This window comes from Nylanderia fulva, unplaced genomic scaffold, assembly GCF_048542155.1.
Source record: "Nylanderia fulva isolate GAGA-0341 unplaced genomic scaffold, ASM4854215v1 Scaffold12, whole genome shotgun sequence".
In the NCBI taxonomy this organism is placed as follows: Eukaryota; Metazoa; Arthropoda; class Insecta; order Hymenoptera; family Formicidae; genus Nylanderia; species Nylanderia fulva.
The window spans coordinates 1,727,037-1,750,542 of NW_028189409.1; the positions used below are offsets into that span (position 1 = coordinate 1,727,037).

Here is a 23,506-nt window from a genome sequence, read left to right on the forward strand (position 1 = left end):
AGTGCGAAAAATTTTAGATGATTCTTTGTCAAAAATTAAGAGAAGTTTCTTATATAAAAAACATAAAAATTAAGTTTTTCTCAAATTTTTAATTTCTGTAATATATATATTTGAGAAAAGTATATATTTGTATAAGAAATCACCTTAATTTTCGACAAAGAATCCATCTCCTAAAACGTGTCGCGCTTATTTAGATTCACCCTGTTTATTCGACATAATTGTAATACCATTTTTTATAAATATTCTATTTATATTATATTTATATTTAAATATATTTAAATATATATTTAAAATATATTTAAAAATATATTTAAATATATTTAAAATATATTTAAAAATATATTTAAATATATTTAAATATATTTAAATATATTATATGATTAAATATATTACATGAAATAGACATAATCAAAATAGTTTTCAATTTTGCAAGAGGGAGCAATACAAACTTGCCGACGTGTCATGTGATGATAAAAATTTTATTTACAAATGCGACAAATGTAGGGGTACCAGTGACATGCGGGAGAGAATCGTCCATCGATGACACGACGTCATCATGATACTTTTTTTTTCGCGACACTCCTTCGCTCCTCGTCTCTCCAAGACGTCACTGGCGAAGGAAAGAATCACTGAGAGATGTAACAATAATAATCTTTACATTAAATATATACGATTAAAATCTAGTTACTTTAAGGGCTATGCGGGAGGGAATTACAATAATAGAAATATTTGGTTTCTCAAAGGGAGGAGCTGTTACAGGATCTTTCGAGGGTAGGGGGTGGGGGAGGGTAGGTAAATAGGGTGAAGGGGAGGAAAGGGAGAGCCTGGGAATATACCTCTTCTCTCTCTCTTTCTCTTTCTCTCGTTTAAGTTTCAAAGGATAACATCACAGCATTGACATATCAACATCGAAACGATCGGAGCATCTCGTTCCTCGAAAGTCATCTCGAGAGTGACTTGATAGCTCTCATTGAGGCTATTTTAATTCGATCCTTCGAAAAGGACTCTCGAGGAGCGCGCTGCCAGGGTCGTAGCGCTTTTCATTTGCTATAGAATAATTTACAATATCTCATTAATTAGACAATTCTTTCAATTCCGTCTTCAAACAACTGCGCGCATCATATGCAAGCTGTGCTTTTGTTCTCTCATTTGCTCGTTCACTCGCACACGCACACTTTCTCTTTCTTTCCTCCTTTCTCGATTCCTTTACAATTAGATAATCGAATAGTAGCAATGTGATTGACACAATTCAACGCAATAGCTCACAAATGTTTTCTCTCTTTCATTCTCGCTCACTTCCTTCCTTATATCAGTGCAACAATAGTGAAATAAAGCTCTCTTCTCTCAAGGAAAACGAATGGATCGCCAGTGGATCACGTGGAAACATATTATTATTATTTTACCACGTACTGAAATATTTTCTGCGACACTGATCGCGCGCGCTTGTATGGTGTGTGGACAGTAATATAGATAATATACAGAGAAAATTCTTTGATCCGACGAACCAGCCACGAAAGGGAATTTTTATTCGAGGACGCTCGCGCGTGCACGAAGTCTATATCGTTTCTTCGACAATTCTTATGCACACGCGACAGAATTGCATCCTAATCCTCTTAATGCGAGCGTTCAATCGGCCCGAATCGACACGACACACATACAAAGTTTTGAAACTCTAAAATATTTAGAAATTTAGAATATTTATAAAAAAATGATATTACAATTTTAAATACTCGACAGAAATTAATGATGTATAAATATAATATATTTAAATATATTTAAATATATTTTTAAATATATTTTAAATATATATTTAAATATATTTAAATATAAATATAATATAAATAAAATATTTATAAAAAATGGTATTACAATTTTAAATACTCGACAGAAATTAATGATGTATAAATATAATATATTTAAATATATTTAAATATATTTAAATATATTTTTAAATATATTTTAAATATATATTTAAATATATTTAAATATAAATATAATATTTATAAAAAAATGGTATTACAATTTTAAATACTCGACAGAAATTAATGATGTATAAATATGTTCTTATTTTGAATTACATTTTTAATTTATATTAATTTATATATTTAATTTTAATTAATTTCATTTTATTGCCCTATGAAATTGATTCTTATTTCGCTGATGCATATTTATATTGAAGGGTAGAAACGCGTCTGTTCGGACCGATATGGCCGCAGCAATCTTTCCTCTCTTTCTCTGCCTCTCTCTCTTTCTCTGCGCTATACAGATATACTTTCGAAACCGCCAACAATATTATTTGCGAAAAACCAGCTCGCCTCGATACAAGGATACGGGCAGATATTTCTAAGCATATCGAGGGGATTCGCATTTTGGCCGAATGTCACCCTTGCGTCATACATGGAATTCGCGAGAGCCATCGTAATAAGGCCTGTGTGCTTAATCCTCCGTTTGGACCTTCCAACCATATAAGGGTTGCATTCAGTGAACACGTCGATGGGACGAACGAGGGAAATCGTCGTCGACGATTCGGCGCTATTTTTTTAGCACTATAAGAGCATCGCAAAAAGCATTTGCAAAGCGACTAATAATAATTAATTCACTAATCATAAGCCACGTTACTCTATCTTAAGAGGTACTCAGGGACTTGCAATCGAAACTTTATTTTCTTTTCTTTTTTCTTTTCACACACGTCACATTTGTAATACTCGAGATTAGAATTATTTTACAAATACTTGAGAGTAATATAATCAAATAATTAGCAAGCAATTGAGATAATTAGCTGCACAAGCGTAATCTAATCGATAAAAATAATCTGTCAAGAACAGATCTCCCGATCGATTCCTAGTATGAATCGTCATCGTTCCGAAGTTATATATCGTCGTCGACGATTTCGCCATACAATAAAATTTGTTAAAATTTTCACACATCATACAAATTCGTAGATTAGAGCTGCGAGTAGCTTCGAGATTCTCGATCTGATCGTACCTCGAAGCTAGACGTGGTCTCTCTCAACACTCTTCTTATACATCTTCTTATATCGTCTTTCGCGTGCACACGGTGCGACAAGATACTTAATTATACAAGTAATCGTTTAATTATATCGATATAATCAAACAGCGTCGAGCAATCTCTCGTTTAGACTCTCTTCTCTTTCACTCGTTCCAACAAACAAATAAATCTAAATCCGATCGGCGTCGCAAGCGACGTCAATCGACTAACTAAGCGAGCAACCCAGTAAGCAAGAAATATTTAATCAACATTTTAAAACGTTTATTTTATATAAATTTTCTAAACGTTATGATATAATGTTTTATTTTTTAATGTATAAATATATTTAAAATTTTTTAATAAATATTTTAATTAATTTAAAATATTTACCTAATGTTTCATAAATGTTTTAAAAATTAGATTTAATAACATATTGCTCTCAAAATGTTAATAAAATATTTTAAAAACGTTAATTTCAACATTACCAAAACCTCTAAATTCATGTCAAAGTTTGTACATAATGATGTTGCATACAATGTTAAAAACTACACACTTGACAACAATAATACCGTTGTAACAATAATTTTTTGCTTACTGGGAATCATCATTAAATGTGCGAGCCAACGAACCAAATCCTATACAATTGTCAGGTCAGTTCGCACCTTAACGCGCGCACAGCTCGTACAACATCAAAGGTTTAGCCATCTGTTTTTTTTTTTTTATTCGTCTCGCCATGTCGATACTCTCGTAGAATTCATCGTTTTAGTCTTCAGAAAATTCGTGTATGTTCCCAATTCGACTTTCAGTGTTTTTCACCTTGCTTATACGATCGTCCGCGATTAGTCAAAGCTTCTTATCTAGCATAACGCCTAGACGACGGGGCTCTTTGTACAAAAGCGTTCAATCGAGTCGCCGAATTTCGAAAAGAATTCTTAAACACATTCTACTTATGGAGGATAATGCATTGAAATTTGTCTTTCAAACAAACAGCTTTTAAATTGATTCACAATAATTATTTACTTTATAATTCATGTATTTTTTCGAGGGATCGCGTTTTGTATCAAAATTCGACAACGCAATTTTTTTATTCCCCAACTTGAGGTTCTCAATTAATTGAATGTAGCTACACGCAGAAATTACGAGCGTCGATTTAAGCACTTGTGATTCGAAGGATGTATTTTTAGGATTGCTTCTCCATGCACCAAAGCTACATATTAAAATGTCGGCGCTACATATAGATCAAACATTACCAACAAATACCGAAAATAAGGGATGGATCGAAGCCACTCAAGTTTTTACGAGACCATTTTTCTCTTCACCGTAGGTGAAAATCCACTTTTCTCTAAAGGAACGTTTTTCTTCTCGTACGTGTATATTATGTATACGTATATCGAATGTGTATACATGTGAACGAGTCAATATATTTATATAATATGTATAGTCACGGATGTGTGTGAATTTCCATCGCTGCTTATCCTGAGAAGTTATAAAATATTATAAAAATTTCCATATCTCGACGATTATAATAAATTATTTATAAGATATACTTTGCACAACTATAACCACAGCGCGTTTGCTTTGCTCGTATCTGCAATCCACAAACAAGCAGACTCCTCAATTAATCAACAAAACGATGTTCTCGATCTGCAGAAAAACGCTTCTTCAATTTTTGTAAATTAACGTTACAATTAAATTTAAACAAATATTAAATATAATATTTTTTTACATACATTTATTACATTTAATATATTTTAAACTTATTCCCCGCATATCAATTGGCATATTTTTGTAATTATAAAAAAAAAGAAAATAAAAATGTGCAAAAATAAATATATATAAAATATAAATCAAATTTCAATATAATAAAGAGATCGGTATTAATAGCATTAAATTTTCTGTTTAGAAAAAAATGCAGATTAATGAAGCGAATTTCTTTATATCGAGAATATCGCATTTACATTATTTCCTCGGACTGATCTCATTCAATGGGAAACGAACTTGTCGTACGGAAGCAAAAATAGCGTGAATATCTCTTATGTGGATTCACAGCGATCATGACGAAACCTATATATTTACCTAATATGTACAAATCTGGGCTACGCAAGTGATTCAATCATCTCGTCAAATGTGTATCATGAAAATTTCACGTTGAGATGACTCAGCGACGACTTTCAATATAGATCATTTGCTAAAGAACGGGACTTCCGCTGCTCTCGACTTTCTTATTCGAACATTAGAGATATATTTATATATATATCTCTCTTTTACAAAATTCTTCTCTCTAAAAAGATAAAATTTATTCCCTCAACATCGATAAGCGGATATTGGCGCGATAGTTCGCGTCGGCACGAAATCTCATGCGAAGCTTCAAGACGCTTCCAGAGAGGCGAATATCCGATTTAATACAAATACATACCTATCTAAAGTTTTTAAATATTAAAAAAGATAAACGAACGTAGCATGCACAAATCAATCATGTTTCCACGATACGCTTCCTCCGACAGACGAATCCTTAATTAGTACCAATCATCAACTGCAATAAAATTTTATAATGTTCAAAAAAAATTAATTAATTAATTTTTTAAGTCATTTTAATATTCGAGCATAATAAAGAATTAAAATTTATATTGTATATAGTTTTTATCCCCAACTGGCGCATTTTTTCATATTATTACTTTTGTAGAAAAAAATTGGTTTAAGCAATAATAAGCAATAATGCTTTGTACAATTATTTTTGAAGAGATAAAACATTAAAGAATCAATTTCTTGCATAATAATTTTCTAGATACAATTAAGAAAAATCTTGATAAGCTTGCAATAGATTTGCAATTGAAGAAAAATTAAGATTCTTTATTAATAATTATTAAATTTTTTCTGATAAATTTATACAATTTTAAAAAGATTCAGCAAAAAATAGGTACCAATTAAGAAAATTACATACTATTACTTAATCATAAAATCAGTTTCTAAACGCTGCATTTTTTGCCGATCATACAAGTCTATCTAATAACAAATAATCAGACAAATAAATTAATATACATAAGCCCAAGTAACTCTCTGACATTGCGCAATCTTCATAAATGCATCGAGAATGCAAAGCATACTTATTCTTCGATTAGATTGCGATTGCCAGAAAAAAACAAATAAATATATGTAAATAATTCGTAAACACGGGAGAGACCCCGATATTTCTTCTCAAAAAAGAATAGCCAATTGTTGCTCGATATTCGAAGAAAAAACAGGACGGAGAAGAGGATTCCGCTCGTAAACGTATATCAAATTTTAGTGAATGAAACCCCGAGATTTTTTAAACCCGCGCCTAGTTTACTAGCTGATACAGCGACATACATAGTTTAGGACATCGCTAATTAAAAGCGCCGCAGCGCATACGTCATTTCCTGCATATAGAAAAAGTTTCCAATTAATTATATCCTAAATAATGATTTATGCCGATGATCTATGTTTCAAGCTAGAAGAGCCTTAAGAGTCTTCGTAAGGTTTTTATATTTTCAATTAAGTGTTTACACGTTTATTTCTTTCGCAATGTGAATATATCGTCCTAGGCGGAAAAATGTTTCGCAAAAAAAGAAAGTGATTCAACATCGTCAATCCTTTTCTACTTTTTTTTCTTACCACAGTCGAATCGTTCCACGGATTATAAACTTGACAGATATTCGCGATGAACGTGTCACGTATTAAGAGAAATTTCCGTAACATGATATAAATATCTTTCATATCTTATATTTCTTTAGCATAAAAACAAATCAAAGAGATCTAATTACACAAGTATCTTTTAGCTGAGTACCGATCCATGCGTTATCCGCATCATAAATACTGAGTACTCGTTAAAGGCTTCTTACAGTATTTACATAACATCGTAGGCGAGAAATGTGAATAAAAAAATATACAGGATTATTCGTGCCATAAATAATTAAATAATTTCTAAAATTATCCCCGTTAAATGTTTAAAACGCGAATTAAATATGTATATATTGAAGCGAGATAAATAAATGTATACATCGAAAGTTAGTGGCGAGTAACTTCTGTTGAAAAGTATAGCTATATATAAGCAATAACTCAAATGATATCATTTAATTTACAATTTATAGAAAAGTGAAGGTACAACGTAATTTTTATTCACATCTTCGCTGAACAGTTATACTCTTTAATTTTCTTTTATCTCGATTAAAATTCATCGAGCGATATAGGTGGAATTGTCATTTGCGTGTACAATTTATATGTATACTATGTACACAGAGCGTTTTCTTTTTCATGTGGAGTGTGCATCAGTGTGTTTGTGTGTGTGTGTGTGTGTGTGTGTGTAGTCCTAATAAAACGTATAAACACATTATAGGAGAACGCGACCGAATGCGCTCGATCAGAATCGAAAACTTTCAAAGGATTCAATATCGACATCGATATATTTCCTGCTTTCTCAAGCCAATTGTTCGTGCTTCGGTGTTTTTCTTCTCGTAAAATGAAAAACTCTCACTCGAGAGTTCCACGTTTGTCTAATTTAATTACGTGATTGATGGTAAAGTATCACTACGTTAAGTCGTCATTTAGCTACATCCGCCATCTCGACAAAATGGATTTCAATTTCTACGATCAAATTCAAGATTGGGAGCCACATCGAACTGCGAATCAGCGAGATTCAGCAAAATTACGACGGTTATGATCGACGATCGAATTTGAAATCTCTATGATCAGCTACAAAGTTCTTTCATTGAAGCTCTTTTGTGTGTTTCGTGTGTTTGACTAGCGGAATTATACATAGCTCTTTAAAATTAGCTATTAAGATTAGCTGGTCTCGTTTCTCTAGACGATCGTTAACTTTCTTCAATTGCGATTAATCGTCATTGTAATCGTTTTTTTTTTTTGCCCTATAATTAAACTCTAAGATAGAAGTCGAATGTATGCAGACCTTTCTTAGATCTCTTAGTTTTTTTTTTCTCGATCACAAGGAGTATTCAGTTCTGCGTCGATCGTCGATCGCTATTATATATTTCGACATTAAAGATTCGATTGTGGGGCCCAGGAGAAGTCGGTGCAGGGATTTTTAAGGCCCCAGGGCTCATCTTCACTCTCTTTCAAGTGCACTTTCTGTCTTTGGTCTCCTCGTCCCACGCGACTTTCTCGCGCGTCTACTAGTGTTGTTGAGCTGATTCCGCGAATGGAATTTTGTCCTTTGCGTACTCTCTGCGATGGACAAGGACACTGGAAGATTTTATTTCGATTCGACTAGGACTCCTGTTTTATATAGAAAGATCGCTTTCGGTTAAACGATCCTTAAAATACTCTCAATTAAGCATTCGCGATAAATTTTTTTTTTCCTGACAATTGAAAGAAGCGCGTGCAGATATCGAGAGGAAAAGTCCATCTTCTTATACCGCAATAATAATTTGACAAACGACTTGTGTGTCCGAAAGTAGAACTCACGCACATCAAAGAGATGAGTAGAGATGAGTCAAAATGTACATATGAAGAGACTTTCGTTTAGAACAATAATAATTAATGGATTTCAATAATTAGTTTAGTGTATAGAGAATATATCGTAAAGATTGCTCGGATAATTTGTCGTATCGTTTTTCTCGCTATATAATTATATATTCGAAAGTATAAGTCTTGCAATATTTTTTCGCGTGAAAAATGTATACAGAGTCGATTTGATTATGCGAACGAGGAGTGTCGGGTGTACGTCGAGTATATATTTTTTTAAAGGATTATTTCACAACGCGTGTCATATGCTTTCTTCGTGTAAAGTGGCATAAAAGATGTCTCGAGAGAAGATGCCACGTGCATCTCATGATCAGCAGTTATTACGGGTGAGTGATTGACACATTTGGCGTAGTACGTTATGTAATATCGTTATGGGATGTGGACGATTGACATGTAATGTCACCCTCTCTTTCTCTTTCTCTCTGCGTAGTTCAGCAGAGCTCTCAAGCATACACATGTCATCGGACAAGTACATTTCGATGATGCTTGTGCGTGTAAATATAGTTCGGTAATTGGTATATATGGTCAATGATGTAGCGTAACTCTCCAATCTCTCTCGCGGATGACGTCGCTGGAGATCAAATACGCGACATTGAAACTGGGACATTGATTGGTGAGGCGATGTACAAAGGTGAAAATATGTATGTTTCTAGATATCGTGTGTACAAACTGTGGAATTAGTATCACGCTGACGAAATTTTCAGCAAGAACGGTGATTTTTTTATTCGATTGAGAATCTTTGCACGTGCTTTGATCGACGATAAAGCGATGGAGGAGTGAAGGTGTTTTGATAACCACACGTGCACGCTGCTGGTTGCTAATTGCATATCAGAAGAAGAAGAAGACGAAGAAGAAGAAGAAGAAGAAGCAGAAGAAATTGTCAATGCTTTATCCTTTGTTAATTCATTATTAACGAAGTGTAATCATACAATTGAGATAAGATTGTAAGAACTATCTCAATGTCCGGTGGTGCAAAAGAATAATAAAGTCACGGTGAATATTATAGATGCAAAAAGAGTTTCTTCGGAAGAGATAAGGATTCACGTTTCAATCGTGTTACAAAGTTCTCCAACAGTTATCACGTTTTCCAATTAAACAGTAATTAAAGGGATTTTAAACGTCCTCCTGTTTTATCGATAAAACATTATTCTTACGCACCCTTTTCTTTTTATTGGCTGAATAGAATAATAAATACTTTTCCACGATAAAAAGTATATATAGAAATAAAGCGCAAACCTATCGATTTTATGTTAAGAACAAAAAGAATTTTAATTTTTTAAGTTTTAAAAAAACTTTTCTTTTGTTTTTAATATAAAATCGGTAGGTTCACGCTTTGTTTCTATATGTACTTTAATCGTGAAGAATTCATTATTCTGTTCGATAAAAAAAGGGTGCGCAAAAACGATGTTTTATTAATAAAACAGGACAGCGTTCATTCCTTTAAGAGGATGCTGACTAGGTCTGTTTTATCGACAAATATTATTTTTATTTAACTCTTTATTGGCTATACAGAGTGAAAAACCCTTTACTAGAATTAAAATACTCATAATAACAAATCTGAGCTACTACATATGTATATAAAAAAAAGAACAAGAAAGCTAAATAATTACAGCTGTTTATCAGTCTTTTGCATTAGGTCAACCTAATCTAAACGATAAGAAAACTTAATTATTTAACTTTCTTGGGTTTCTTTTATATACACATATAATAACTTGGATTATTATGAATAAATTAATTCTAGTAAAGGATTTTTTATTCCGTCTAGTTAACAAAGAGTTAAATAAAAATAATATTTTCCTATATGGTCGATAAAACAGACCTTAACAGCATGTACTTTCTTTTGCAGCGCGAAATACAAAAAGTTCAAGCGTCTTCCGGGAGATCATATATAGCGTGCACGCTGCTGGCGACTGATGGCGAGGTTTCCCTAGATTGTGAACAGGTACGCGAAGATAAATCGTCGACGGTCAAACGAGATCGATATATGGTACAGCGTCTTTCAAAACTCGGTCGGTGGCGCGTTTACAATTATTCCTATTTTTCTCCCTCCCCCTTTCATCCCCCTTTTTTCCTTAGCGCGACAGAAAACAGCCCCACTAACAGAGCGCAGCGATCTTATCGCGAGGTAGCGCACTTCCTAGCGTCTCGGTAGCGTTTACCGGAAGAAGGCGAGCCCGCTACTATAGGGCGGTGGTGCGCAGATGGGGACAGCGCTGTAGCGACAGGCCCCGGGGCCCCAGCTCCTAAATAGCATTAAGAGCGCGCGAGTCCTGCTGCTGGCGACGTCTCGAGGCACTACCGTAATCGACGCCGTGCTCCTCCTCGCCGTAATCGTGATCCATGCGATCGCCCCGATCGCGATCCATCCGCTCCAGCCGCGATCTTCTTGTCCCGCCGCTGACGTCACCGGCACCGTAACTGGCTCCTGAATGAAATAGAAAAAAATGATTAAAGCGATTTTTTGCGATTTATATGAAATCGGTTTATATCAAAATAATTTAATGCTCAAGCAGTTTCTGATTTTTCTTCAACTTTATGTTTCCAGTCAATTTAATTGTTCGTGATAAAGTCATCGAGAGGAACGAAATTTAAGAACACAGATATATTTTTGAATTGTTCGTATACGTTGCTGTCTAAATAAAATTATATAGATGATCATCTAGATGAAACTTTGGCGTCATATCTTATCTTTATATAGATAATAAAAATATTTATGCATCTTAATTTGGTTTAGAATCATAGCACATAAAAATACGTAAATAATAGAACTTTAATAGTAAGCGATAAAAATTTATAAATAAAAGTATGAATACATATATTTTTATATTCCTTTTATAATTTATATTTTTTATAACTGTATTTATATAAACAGTTTTAAAAATTATTATCTAGAAAATTTTCTAGATGAATCGCCATGTATAATTTTATCCTTTATCTAGATATATTTAAAACAAAATTATCTCCATCTTATCTAAGATGGATTTTTATCTCATCTTTATCTAGCTAATTCTAAAATCATCTAAACACAACAATGATCGTATGATAAAAGAAGAATATATTTTAAAGTTTGAATTCTTTTTGTTTTGAAGTAAAATGGAATTTGTTGTATCGAGAAAGAATTAATTGTACAAATTCCATGTTGCCAAGAAGCTATAATGTCAGATCGTTCAAAACTCTCTATTCTATGAAAAAAAGAACGCCACTCGGGGGTAATTATTAATCATGAGTTGCACTAGGGATCTCAGATCATTCCAGCCAATTCATTCCAACACGCTACCTAATCCATGCAAGCTCTAAGCAAAAAAGAAAGAAAAATAAATTAAGAGACGAGATAAACGTCGCAAAGACTCCGACGTTCGAACTATCAGGTGCGCAGGGGTGCGCAGAAATCGAGAAGTAGAAGAGCAATACTCGTCGCAGCGATTGATGCAACTCGAAACATGAATCCTGCGAGATGACAGGTCGCGACGAGAATAAGGAAACCCTTTATAACTTCTGCCCTCTCGACTCACGCGGCTCACATATCGTTAATTTTCTCTCTCTCTCTATCGTTAGGTAATCTATTCTATGATCCTATTCTACGTCAAGGGTTGGTGAAGGGCTGCGAAACATATTAAAGTAAAACAGGAAGGTGTGACAGAAACAACGGCTGAACTTCTGATTGTGACACATTAGAATATGTTCAATGCGTAATTAAAATAATGGAGAAGAAAATTAGATTATTCTATATTCAATTTTTTAATAATTTTTAATTTTTATTTTAGAATAAAAAATGTAAGATGTATCAAAGTCAAATAAGAAATAAAACGATCTTAATTACGTAATTAGAGATATAAAATAATTCATGCTTTTACAAGATTTGAATTTTATGCATATAAATATAAATTTATTTCAAATTTAAAAAGAAAATAATGAACAATATATATTTAAATGACAATTAGATTGTAACTAGAAGTTCAACCGAAATAAAATTGCAGACATCGGGATAAGGGAGCTGTTATCCTGACAAAAAATGGAATTGAATAACAGTGGCGTAATTGCGCCAATAAATATTTGCAGCAATCAAACAATGTAAAATAGTAAAAAAAATAATCCAATAATCAAAAATAAAAATCTTGAGAATTTTTAAAAGGCAGATTACATTTTTTGAACTTGAAAAAAGATTGCGTACATAAAGTGTCTGGCCGTATTCTTACGATCTTGCGCGTGGAAATAAATTTTCAAGTGAAACAGGTGCGCGAAGGATGAGACTCGTGTAATAAATAATTTTCCAAGTGTTTTTTATATTCCGGAAAGTCCTTGATTGTTCTCTGCATGGCGAACTTACTACCCCACTGCGTACAAAGGGATACATAAAAGTGACGGAGGGAAACGTAAATCATTTTCTCTGCTCGAGAGAGATAGAAATCGGGTCGGTTCCGTGTTTCCGGGCCCATGCACCAAACCCATCTGTACTTACTACGCGCGCCCTCACAAAGGTATCCCTATAACACAGTCTCTAATTCTCTCAATCTCGCATCGACGTCCCGGAATTAAAATTTCACGGGCCGGATGGTGTGTGTGCGTAAAACTCTCTCTCTCTCTTTCTCGGCCAAAAATTGCATCCGAAGGAGGAAGTAGAGAAGCGACCGCACAACAATAGAGGTACGTCCCGCGTATTCGGACCTTCTCTTAACTCGACTCTTTCGTCTTGGTCTCTTGGTCACCACGACCATAGCGCTGCAGGCTCGGTTTTCGGATGATTCCCGTGGCAGCCACCGCCTCCACTTTTACACGTAAACAAAGAGAACATCGGAGTCAGAGCTCGTTGCTGATAATAACATAGGCCTGATAATAAAATCTGCGCACGTCCTCGCAGATTAAACAATTTTCGCAGATTTATTTTTTTTTATTTTTAATTTTTTTTTTTTTTTTTTTTTTTTTGCACATTGATCTTTGTGTTACTGCAACGTAGAGAATTTAGAAATTGATGCTGAATGTATAATTGCGAAGGGAAGATAAAATAAGAGAGAACTTACAAATGGAGTATATAGCTGTATCGTTTGGTTTTCTGCCACGCGCAATATAGCTTTGGCGTTAATCTGGCGTAGCTTAAAAGCACGTGGATTTTGCAACTTCTTTCGAGCATTTTATTTATAGAAAATACGAGGAATGGGTTTTTAAGAATAAGGAATTTTAAGTGCGTAGAATTTAATATTGTGCAAAATTGTAATATTTTCTTTTTTATCATATTAATATATAATAGAATTTATGGGTTTTTTCCAAGTCATAAAATATTCAATTGATAATAAATTATATCACAATGTATACGAAATAAGTTGCAATTAAAAGTGATATTAAGATAAGCATGTATTTAATAATTATTATATTATATTATGAAAAAATAAAAATTTTTTGATGACTGTACGAAAAAAGGATTAGGAGAGCGATTGCACAAATAAAAACGAAATTTAGAAGTATTCGCACTAACGGGGAGATCGATAAACGCGCCCGGTCTTACTGCATCGGATACAAGTTCGTATCAATCCGTACGTTCGATCCGTACATTGCCGCTGAAAATAAATATAATGTCAAGATGAGATGATATCAATTCGATGATAAGCGAATACGCGATAAATGCGGAGGAACTGTCAGTCACTTTTTTAACAGACAAATGAGATGGAGTACAAAGAAAGTTGGAAGATTACTAGATAGTATCCTATATGCTCGATAGAAATTCGATTCATAAATTAATGCATTAATAAAATACGTAAATTTATAAAATAAAATTATAAATAACATCAAAATTTTTTTCACGTGCATATCTATGATTTTATATATAATTATAACCCTCTATGAGGAAAATACGCATCACTAACATATTTAAGTAATATTATAATTAATTTTTTTCCTATGTAATTAAGAAAAATTTATGTTATAAAAAATAATGTGTAACAGAAAAATGTTATATAACTTACTGCAAATTAGAAACATTGATATAACAATTGTGGAAGAAAAGTTGCTATACTCTGTACGTAGAATAGCATGCAACAGTAAGATAAAAGAAATTCCTGAATGAGTAATATTGATACAAGAAAGTAAAGATTACTTTTAGACAAGTAAGTAGATCTTGACAGGATGCATTGCCTAGCTATCTTCAGCAAATTTTTGAAGATAAGACCTCCATTTTTTTTTTATTAAGACGAATCCATGTCATCTGCATGCAATTAGCGAGATCCATTTACTAGATAAAGATATAAACAAGAGGTACAAAGGGATGCGTATGCAGAGATGCATGCTCGAGGAAAATATTGGATTACCTCTTCGTTGATAATAAGGCTCATGAGGGGCACCTGAGAGGACAAGAAGAAAGTATCGAGTGTTAGTGGCGAAATTGAGTCTCGTTAAATTTTTTAGTAGGGCTAGAAGGCACGAGCGAGAATCAGGATAGTGGAAAAGGGATACCACGAGAAGCATTCAAGACGAAAAAAAAATAAACTGTTTATGCTACATTAAATATTACGAGATATTTTGAATAAATAATAAAAAATTATTGACACCTTGAAAGTGATTTTCTCCGAGTAACATAATGAATAATTTTCCCGAGTCAGTATTTCGGTCACCAGCCAGCTCTGTGCATTGCCAAATACGTTCATAGACGAGTCCAATTTCCGGTCGGCAGTGCCAAAGACGTCAATCGACGTATTATAGCGCCGATTTGCGCCATGTGTCACTGCCAAAAGCTTCGGTTTTGCATTGTTTCTCGACAATCTTGGATGGTTTCCACAGAACTATTACCCGAATGACCGAAGTATTGGCTTTCGAGGAAATCTCCGCGCATATATGCTATTTAAAATCCTTATACTGTCTTAAGATCCGTTCGAGAGAATAAAGATAACTAATCGATCTGGAAGGACATCCTGCACCAAATACATAGGGTTTTCGCTTTTGGTGGAATTGGCTGTTTTTTTTCATATGTTGTAGCTTATGTCCTGATGAATAAAACAACTCGTAGAGCCCAAATTTTTCGTATTTAACTAGCTATAAATCGGTAAATAGCTATTATTTACTTTTGAACCTATTACGTTTTTTGTTCAGCAGATGATAAGCTACAATATATGAGAAAAACCAGCTGGTTTTATCAAGATTTTATATAATTTTATATAATTAGTATGAAGTTTCTGAACCTATATAAAATCCTAGATGAAATTGAATTGATTGTTGAACAAAAAATGTAATAGACTCGAAGCTAAACAATAGATGGTTATTGATTTACAGCCAGTCAAACACGACAAATTAGGACTTTGCGAGTTGTTTGATTAACTGTAACTCAATAACTATCGAATATTTAGCTTCGAGGCAATTATATCAACCAATTCTACCAAAAGCCAAAACCCTATGTATTCGGTGCGAAATCCTTTCCTGTCATTCTTTTGAGGTGCAAATATTTCGCTGTGGCTTTCATAATTTAAATTAATTACGAATCGTATACTGAAATTGTATTTAATTGAGATATTTTGAAAAAAAAATCTGATCTAATCTCTCATGAAAAAATTGTGATACCTGATGGCACGCGTTGCGAATATGTGTCTGTCGGTGCATCAGGTGCAGGCACGGCGCGTGGCACCGAGGTAAAATCCGGCGGATGCGTCGCCCTCCAATATGCTTCCAGATACTCGGCCACGTGTTCGCACGCCTCCTCCAATTGATTTTCATCTAGGATGACGTCGAACATCTCTGGCGGACATTGCGCCAGTTTTTCCGCGGCCACCATCTGCACATTGAGGTGACGTATCTGCGACTTCCCTCGGGTCTTAATCAGCCTCTGCAGAACTTTCGGCGAAGAGATCTTCAAGTAGACAATCGTGGGCGCCAGGCTGGTCTTCGCCAACTGCGATGGATGATTTATGGTATCGCAGTCCAAAACGACTAACTGGAATTGCATGCAAAATCGATAAATTTATTCGAAACGGATTCATTTGATTATTATTGTAATACGTAAGTATGTTGAATTATTTCTGACAATTTTTTTACCTGCAGAGTTCTAGCCAGTTCGAAGATCCTCTCGATCTCTTGCTGAACTTCCGCTAAACAGCTGCTCCTGCTGGTCGATCGTTCCATGATTGCTCGTTTAGTTGGATTGTTCAGCAAGGATCTTTTCGCTAACGAAATATCTGCCATTACCCTCGTAATAATAATTCTGTAAAAAGAAGAAGAATTAGCTCGCTAGAACTGATAGCTGTTCATAATTTTTTCTTGCAATGAATACGAGAAGGAGAATTAATAAGGCTGAAGAATCGAGACAGACCTGCCTTCGAAGCGATGTTTGAGGAAATCGAAGAGTGCCTTCTGCATCATATCTGTCACTTGGTAACCCTTGAGCGACGGCCCGACCAGTACCACGGGCCTCATGGATGGTACCACGTCGTAGGGGGTCGTCGTTTCCTGAAAGTTCGAACAAACGATCAGTCCGGACCAATCGAGACGAGCCCCATTCGCCAATATCGGCCCCAGGATAGTCTCACTTACGTAGGACTGCGTGTGAGCACGGTATGCAACATTGAAACATTGAAATCAGTTAATGGTCATGTCGATTTGACACATGCGACCTCCTGCACGGCCAAAGTCCTTCCTTGAATGCCCGCCTACGGGGATATCCTCTTCGAGCACCGAAGGTGTACTTTGGCCAAGCAGTATGTTAGTAACTACTATATCGAAACTAAGGTTATTAACGGCCTCCTAATCGCATTGGCTAAATTCTACCCTACGGCGGTGAACAATTTTCATCACGTGATGCGCGCCTCCGGATAGAGATGATCGTTGGACGCTGTATGTGCGTGGTGAAAAAAATTTATTAACCCTCTCTTAAACGGAATCACATCAATCTTAAATATAGTACCGCGACTAAGAAAATTTTACCAAAAAGAATTAGTGATAATGCCGAATTTTTCAGTAAAATCTTTCTTATATCGCAGCAAAACAAAACGGAAGAGAAAATATAAATTGTGAATATTTTCACTGAGAAGAAAATAATCACTATTTTTCGATAAAACTTTTTTACTGCTTTAAGTGATATTTTCACTAATTCAGTTTAAGAGAGTACAGTGTTAAATGCATATGACAGAGTATTTACCAGTCGTTCTCAAATTGTCTGCATTAAAAGTTATGTGTATCGACACAATATGTGCTGTGAAGGAAAAGTATATGCGTGTTTCAAATTATATTCCGAAATTCTAAAATAATTTAATGTATAATAAAACTTTATATACCAAGTGATTCAGATTTAATACTATAAAAAGATTAATCGCGCTGAAAACGCATGAACGATATTTTTAGAACTGAGTGTATGATTTTAAAATATGATATTGTAAACATATGCTTATAGATACATACATAGAATTATGCATTTATATTTAGAAGAGCCGTGATATTTTTTGCCGTCGACTGGTAAATTTATTATCTTATTCTTAAGAAAATATCTTCCACATATGAAAAGTAATGTTTAATCATTAATCGAATCCTTAGCACTAACTTCAAATCTATCAGCACCAGTGAAAAATATTATCTCTAATATGACAATTTTCACTAAAAAAACTAACAATGTTATAAAGCAAATACTAGAGACAGAACATTTTGACGTGGACAGAGTAGCAAAATCGAGCAATAAGAAATATTAGCTAGGATTATTTGTACGCTTAACTAATGTGAGAGATCTGATGCATCGTGCGTGTCCATCAAGTGCAGCTGTTCTTCATTGTGTAAAAAAGAAGTGTTAAAAATAAAAAGAATTAAATAAAATATTCTAAAGCAATAATCAATGTCGGAGCGAACAAATAATCTAAGGTCGTCGAACTTTCAGATTTTCTAAACATCATTGATATAAAAAAAAAAAAAAAAGATCCATTATTACGCATGATGCATCGTTGAACACACCACGTCAGTGTATGCATACAGCATTTAAGCTAAGTGTCAAAAGCTCAAGAAGCGGCAAGATGTGCATGTGGTGCGTTATAGACAAGATCTCGACAGTGTCTGATCCGCCGAATGTTTACCGGCTTCTTGAAGAAGTTCTTCCGCTTCTCCTTAGCGGGTGGGGTCGTCAGGGTCGCCTTGCCGGGTCGTACGTTCCCGACGCTGTCGCTGTCGTCACCTGTTGAAAGAATACGATTCACGGTCAGTCGAAATCTCATTTGGTTCCCGTGCGAACGACGAGTCCCTCTTTCTCTCAAAAAGAAGCTATCAAGAAGCATTCAAATTGATTGTGATGCAGCCTATATAAATTCGCTAATTTGCTCTGTGTTTCTGCTTATAGCAGCAGCGCTATCAAAGATCAGCGGCTAGCTACAGCAGGTACTAATAAGAATCGCAGGTGTGCTGACACATGAGTGGCACGAATACAGTGACTTACCTTGATGATTTTAGCGAAACGTAATGAAAGCTAACTAGGGCGTGTATATAATGAAGAGGAAAGCAGTGAGAGCAATCTCTTCCGCGAGAGAGCAGAAATAAAGAAGCTCGCATCTCCGCGTAGACCGCAAGGAAGGAAAAGGGATGTTATTTAACATCGAGATTTGACGAATTACAGCATATTAAAGAAATTCTTCAGGTTTAACATCCCAAATAGAGCAGAGAAATCAAAATGACGTCAATTTGACGTCAGTTTGACTTCTCTGTTCTACTTGGGACTCGTTTGCGGTCTACGCAGGAATTGCTTCGATCTAAAAATGTTTCAGGGCGATATAAGCGCTGAAAGCTGGTGTTTGTGTATTTGAAATAGTAGGGATACTTAGAATTTTTCAAGCAAACGTTATTCGTCACGTTTTTTTTTACGACCGGCCTGTAGGCAATAATCCGTCCGCCTGTAATACCCTGTCGAGGATCAAAGCTGAGAAAGTCTTCCCGATCAGGTATATATCGAATTGAGTACACATTTCGTGAATTTTTTTTTTTTTTTTTTGGGCGGGGAAAGAAAGAAGGACGTGCTAGGATACCTGGCGTAGGTGGTGTGGAACCACGTGAGGGCATACCACTCTCGCCAAGGTTCCCTGAAGACCCTCCTCGCGTCGAGTACAGGCCTTTCGTGCCACGCGCGGCGCTCGCCTGTAACCTTAAGGCCTCCAGCTTCACCGGCGACGGGATGAAACCCACGTCGCAGTTCTCTTTCACGAGCCTGCCAATCCACCAGTTGTTGTCGTACTTCTCCTGAAAGAAGGCGCAGTTTGTGAGCCAAGAAACTTTACGACGGTGTAAAGCTGGGAAAGCACCAGCAAGTTTCTACCTTGATGTGAAGAAAGTCACGGACGTCAAAGCTGACGGCGGAGCCGTGGACGGGTGAATCATCGTCGACGGATCCATCATAGCTGACGTTGGTCCGCACTGCAAACGCTACCGGCTTCGACTGAAATGAAATTGCGTCAAGGTTCCATAAATGCGTTCCACGTCATATATTTGTTGTAATATCTCGATTTATTAATCAACAAAAAAACCTACAATAAGACAGTATATTTTGTTTAGCGTTATTTTTTGAAAACATTTGTTTTATAACACTAAATAAAAAAATATTTTTTATTAAATTAATTAAAATAATTAATAATTTAAAGAATAATTTTCTTATTATTTTTAATCATATGAAATGTGTCTTATAGATTTTTGGACGCTGGAAACCAATTTTCACTAACACGTCAGGTTTCCGAAATAATTGAGATTTAATATGCAGGAAATGACTTTTATGCGATCTCTTATATTAGAATAATTTTTCTCATTTCGATATGTTACTTTTTAATCATGTTAAGGAGAATTTAAGTACAGAGTTTTGCTGTGAGATAACAGATATTTCGCCTATAATAATAAAGTCATAATTAGTTGATAAAGTCATATAATTATAATCAAACTTGTAATGTGTAGTTTACAACTATAGATACACAAGTGTAACTTATCCTTGATAAATTCCACTAAATTTACATATAATAGAATGTCTTACTTTAATTGCCCACTTTGAATTTTTGAAACAAATGCATTTTCAAAAAATTTCCAGACAAAACTTATATGCCAAAATAAATATTGAAAAATATTTCTCCAAGAAAATCTTTTCCTCAGATCATCTCCATATGAGAAGTAGTTTCTAGTTTTCACCACGTGGCTAAGAAATAAGATATTAAAATGTTTAAAAATGCATTTTGTGCAGGGAATAAACAATACATTGATGATACATAAAACATTTCTGATTGAAAATAATTTTAAATAATAAACTGCCGTAATTCTAGCTTTGTTGTAAACTGAAGAAAGCTCGGACTGTGATTATCAAGCTGGATGGCAAATAACGCGGTGTCGTCGCGTACCACCGCGTTTAGTTACGTATCATCGTCCCCTTTCCCGTGTTATCGACTTTTCTATCGGGTCACACAATGCACCTTCTATGTCGCGATGTGTGTACACAAACACACGGAGTCAGTTATATCGCTCGGTATGGAGTGGAAAATAAAAGCGATCCCCGACCACGTCGTCGCGTCGCGTCGGCGAGCTTCACGGCCGATCGACATATTGTCAGCTTATGCGTGGACGCATTGCCAGTGACAACGCCGCCGTCATCTCTTCAATAAAGAATAAAAGACTATTACGATGCGATGCGCGAAGAGAGCTTTTCATTTTTATTGCGACGAACTATCCCTCGAAGGTCGTCTCCCGCCAATCAATATCCGTTCACTGCACGAGCCGGAGAAGACTGAGTCGATCGGATCCTTCGTATTTGACATCACTATATTTTCTAAATGCTATAGGTACTTGCATGTGCCATTTGATTCCGATGCGCAACCTTCCAGTTTTCCTTGTCTCAATATTTGCAAATTAAAGCGTATAGAATTAATTAAAAAATTGCATTTTATTTTACTTTGTATAATTAAATCTTGATTAAAAGAATATTTTTAACAAGATAATATTCATGATTATTCTATATTATTCATTTTTATATTTGCTTCTGTGAAAATTTATACAAGTATAAATTATAAAATAAATTTAAAAATTTCAGAATTTTACTTCGAAGAATATAAAGTAGAAGTATTTCGACATATATTTTCCACGTATGTTTTCTCATAAAACATTCTCGATCGATGTTATTGCCGCATCTATACTATATAAGACTGTAGCACTCGCATGATGACTGTCGGATCGCGGATCTCATATTTTTCCATAAATTTTTCTTCATGATTCGGAGTAAAAGCGTGAAGAGAAGTTCCGCGAAACCATCTGATCTTGTCTTCGCCGAGTTGCGTTTTTATTTCCCATTTTCTCATTTCCTGACATTGCGTCGCATCCGACTTCAGTTATCTTTCTCGATGCAGATTCTCGATGTTTACGAACGCCGCGATGAATAAATCGATACGACGGATGATAAGATACGCGCGTTTTCGATCGATACGCGATGATCCAGCGCGCGAGAATTTTCAGAGAGAAGAAGAAAGGGAGATAAAACGCGGCGCGTGGCTGTAAACGAACGAGGCGAACTGGAGCAAACGGAGGATCAATGACTTACTCTGGCTTTTTCGAGCTGATTGAGGGCCTGCCTCTCCTTCTCGCGTCGTATGGTTTCCTTCTCCTCGTCCAGCGAGAGATCCGAGCTCGGCTGCGAGTAGTTCGAGTCCGCCGAGCCCTAAAATCAGACAAGGTTTTCATGAGATCTCCGTGTAATCTCGCAGACAACTAAATCAGTTTTACGAAGCGTGGAAAAATTTACTGACGTTTAAGTATTAATTTAATTGGTTTTTCCTATTTTTTTTACATTTATGATAAATGAATCGTTTTTAGCAATAATATAATATTTATAAATATTTTAAAAATATTGTTTTAATATTTCTCCGCAATATTTCTTATCAATAATCTTTCAACATGCAATTTTGAATTTTTTGGTCGAGATTTAAATAATGTGCATGAAAACTTTATTTACATTTAAATAATAATTAAATAACTCTTTTTCTATTTTACATTTATGGCGAATTAATAATTTTTAGCAATAGTGTGATATTTATAAATATTGTTTTAATATCTCTCCGCAATATTTCTTATCAATCATTTCTCAACATGCAAGTTTGAATTTTTCTGGCCGAGACTTAAATTACGTGCATGGAAAAATTTACTTACATTCAAGTATTAATTAAGTAACTCTTTTTCTATTTTATATTTATTAAATTAATAATTTTTAACAATAATATTTATATGATATTTATAAATATTGTTTTAATCTTAGCAATATTTCTTATCAATATTTATTTCAACATGCAATATTGATTTTTTTGGTCGAAACTTAAGTAATGTGCAAGGAATGCTATGCAAGGAACGTTGCAAGTTTTACATAAAATATTGTAAATACATTTCTCGCACATATTTTATCGCAATATCTTGTAAATTCGCATTCTTGAGATTGTAAGAAAAATACGTTAACATTAAAACGTCGCCTACAAATATTTTCTATATAAATATTGAAAGTAAAGTTTAATTCCTTGAATTTCTGTATATTTAAGCAACATGTATATTTATTCTGTGTAACCATGTAACGCTAACTGTGACTTTGTCTGCGAGACCGTGAATGATAAAGTGCCCTACGACGCAGTTCATTATGTCTATCACGCCCTACAAGCATTGACGTAGATTACCTTGTAACAAAGGAAAGCAGTCTAGCAAGCGTTAATTAGTTCCTGTTAAAATTAAATGAATCGATCGAGTACAGGAAAGAAGACCTACGCACAACTACTCGGTATTCGATGTTGTAAACAAGAAATTGAAGCCAGCATAAATTTTGATCAATGTAATAATGGGGCATTGACCCGCGAACTTGAAACGTTAGCGATTTTATTAATATATTATTGTGATAGAGATTAATGTGAGATTTTGTGAAGACACTTTGTATAAAATATTCAAATGTCAAACTTACTTATATTTATTACAAATTTTTATATTGGATAAGAATTCTATTATAGTTATAAATATTACTTGGAGAAGCATCTTTCCATATGTATATCAGATGTTTATTTATCTCGGCTTTCCGTGA

At 34.6% G+C, this 23,506-nt stretch overlaps 1 protein-coding gene across 10 annotated transcripts in view; it reads right to left on the bottom strand.

Moving 5' to 3' along the window:
• Positions 1-460: 460 nt before the first annotated feature.
• Positions 461-23,506, bottom strand: part of Ca-beta (Calcium channel protein beta subunit) — a 101,163-nt gene continuing 78,117 nt past the window's right edge. For 5 of the 10 annotated variants that reach the window (XM_085490258.1, XM_085490262.1, XM_085490259.1 and 2 more), the window contains 9 exons: positions 21,995-22,111; positions 19,745-19,864; positions 19,458-19,668; positions 18,519-18,616; positions 16,775-16,911; positions 16,501-16,666; positions 16,030-16,399; positions 14,787-14,819; positions 461-10,912 (listed from right to left, as the gene is read on the bottom strand). In XM_085490258.1, the coding sequence (XP_085346384.1) occupies positions 10,731-10,912; positions 14,787-14,819; positions 16,030-16,399; positions 16,501-16,666; positions 16,775-16,911; positions 18,519-18,616; positions 19,458-19,668; positions 19,745-19,864; positions 21,995-22,111 (1,434 nt within the window). In that variant the 3' untranslated portion in view covers positions 461-10,730. Of the gene's footprint in view, positions 10,913-12,946; positions 13,254-14,786; positions 14,820-16,029; positions 16,400-16,500; positions 16,667-16,774; positions 16,912-18,518; positions 18,617-19,457; positions 19,669-19,744; positions 19,865-21,994; positions 22,112-23,506 lie in introns of all 10 variants that reach the window. The other 5 variants (XM_085490261.1, XM_085490264.1, XM_085490260.1 and 2 more) reach the window with 3 other exon arrangements.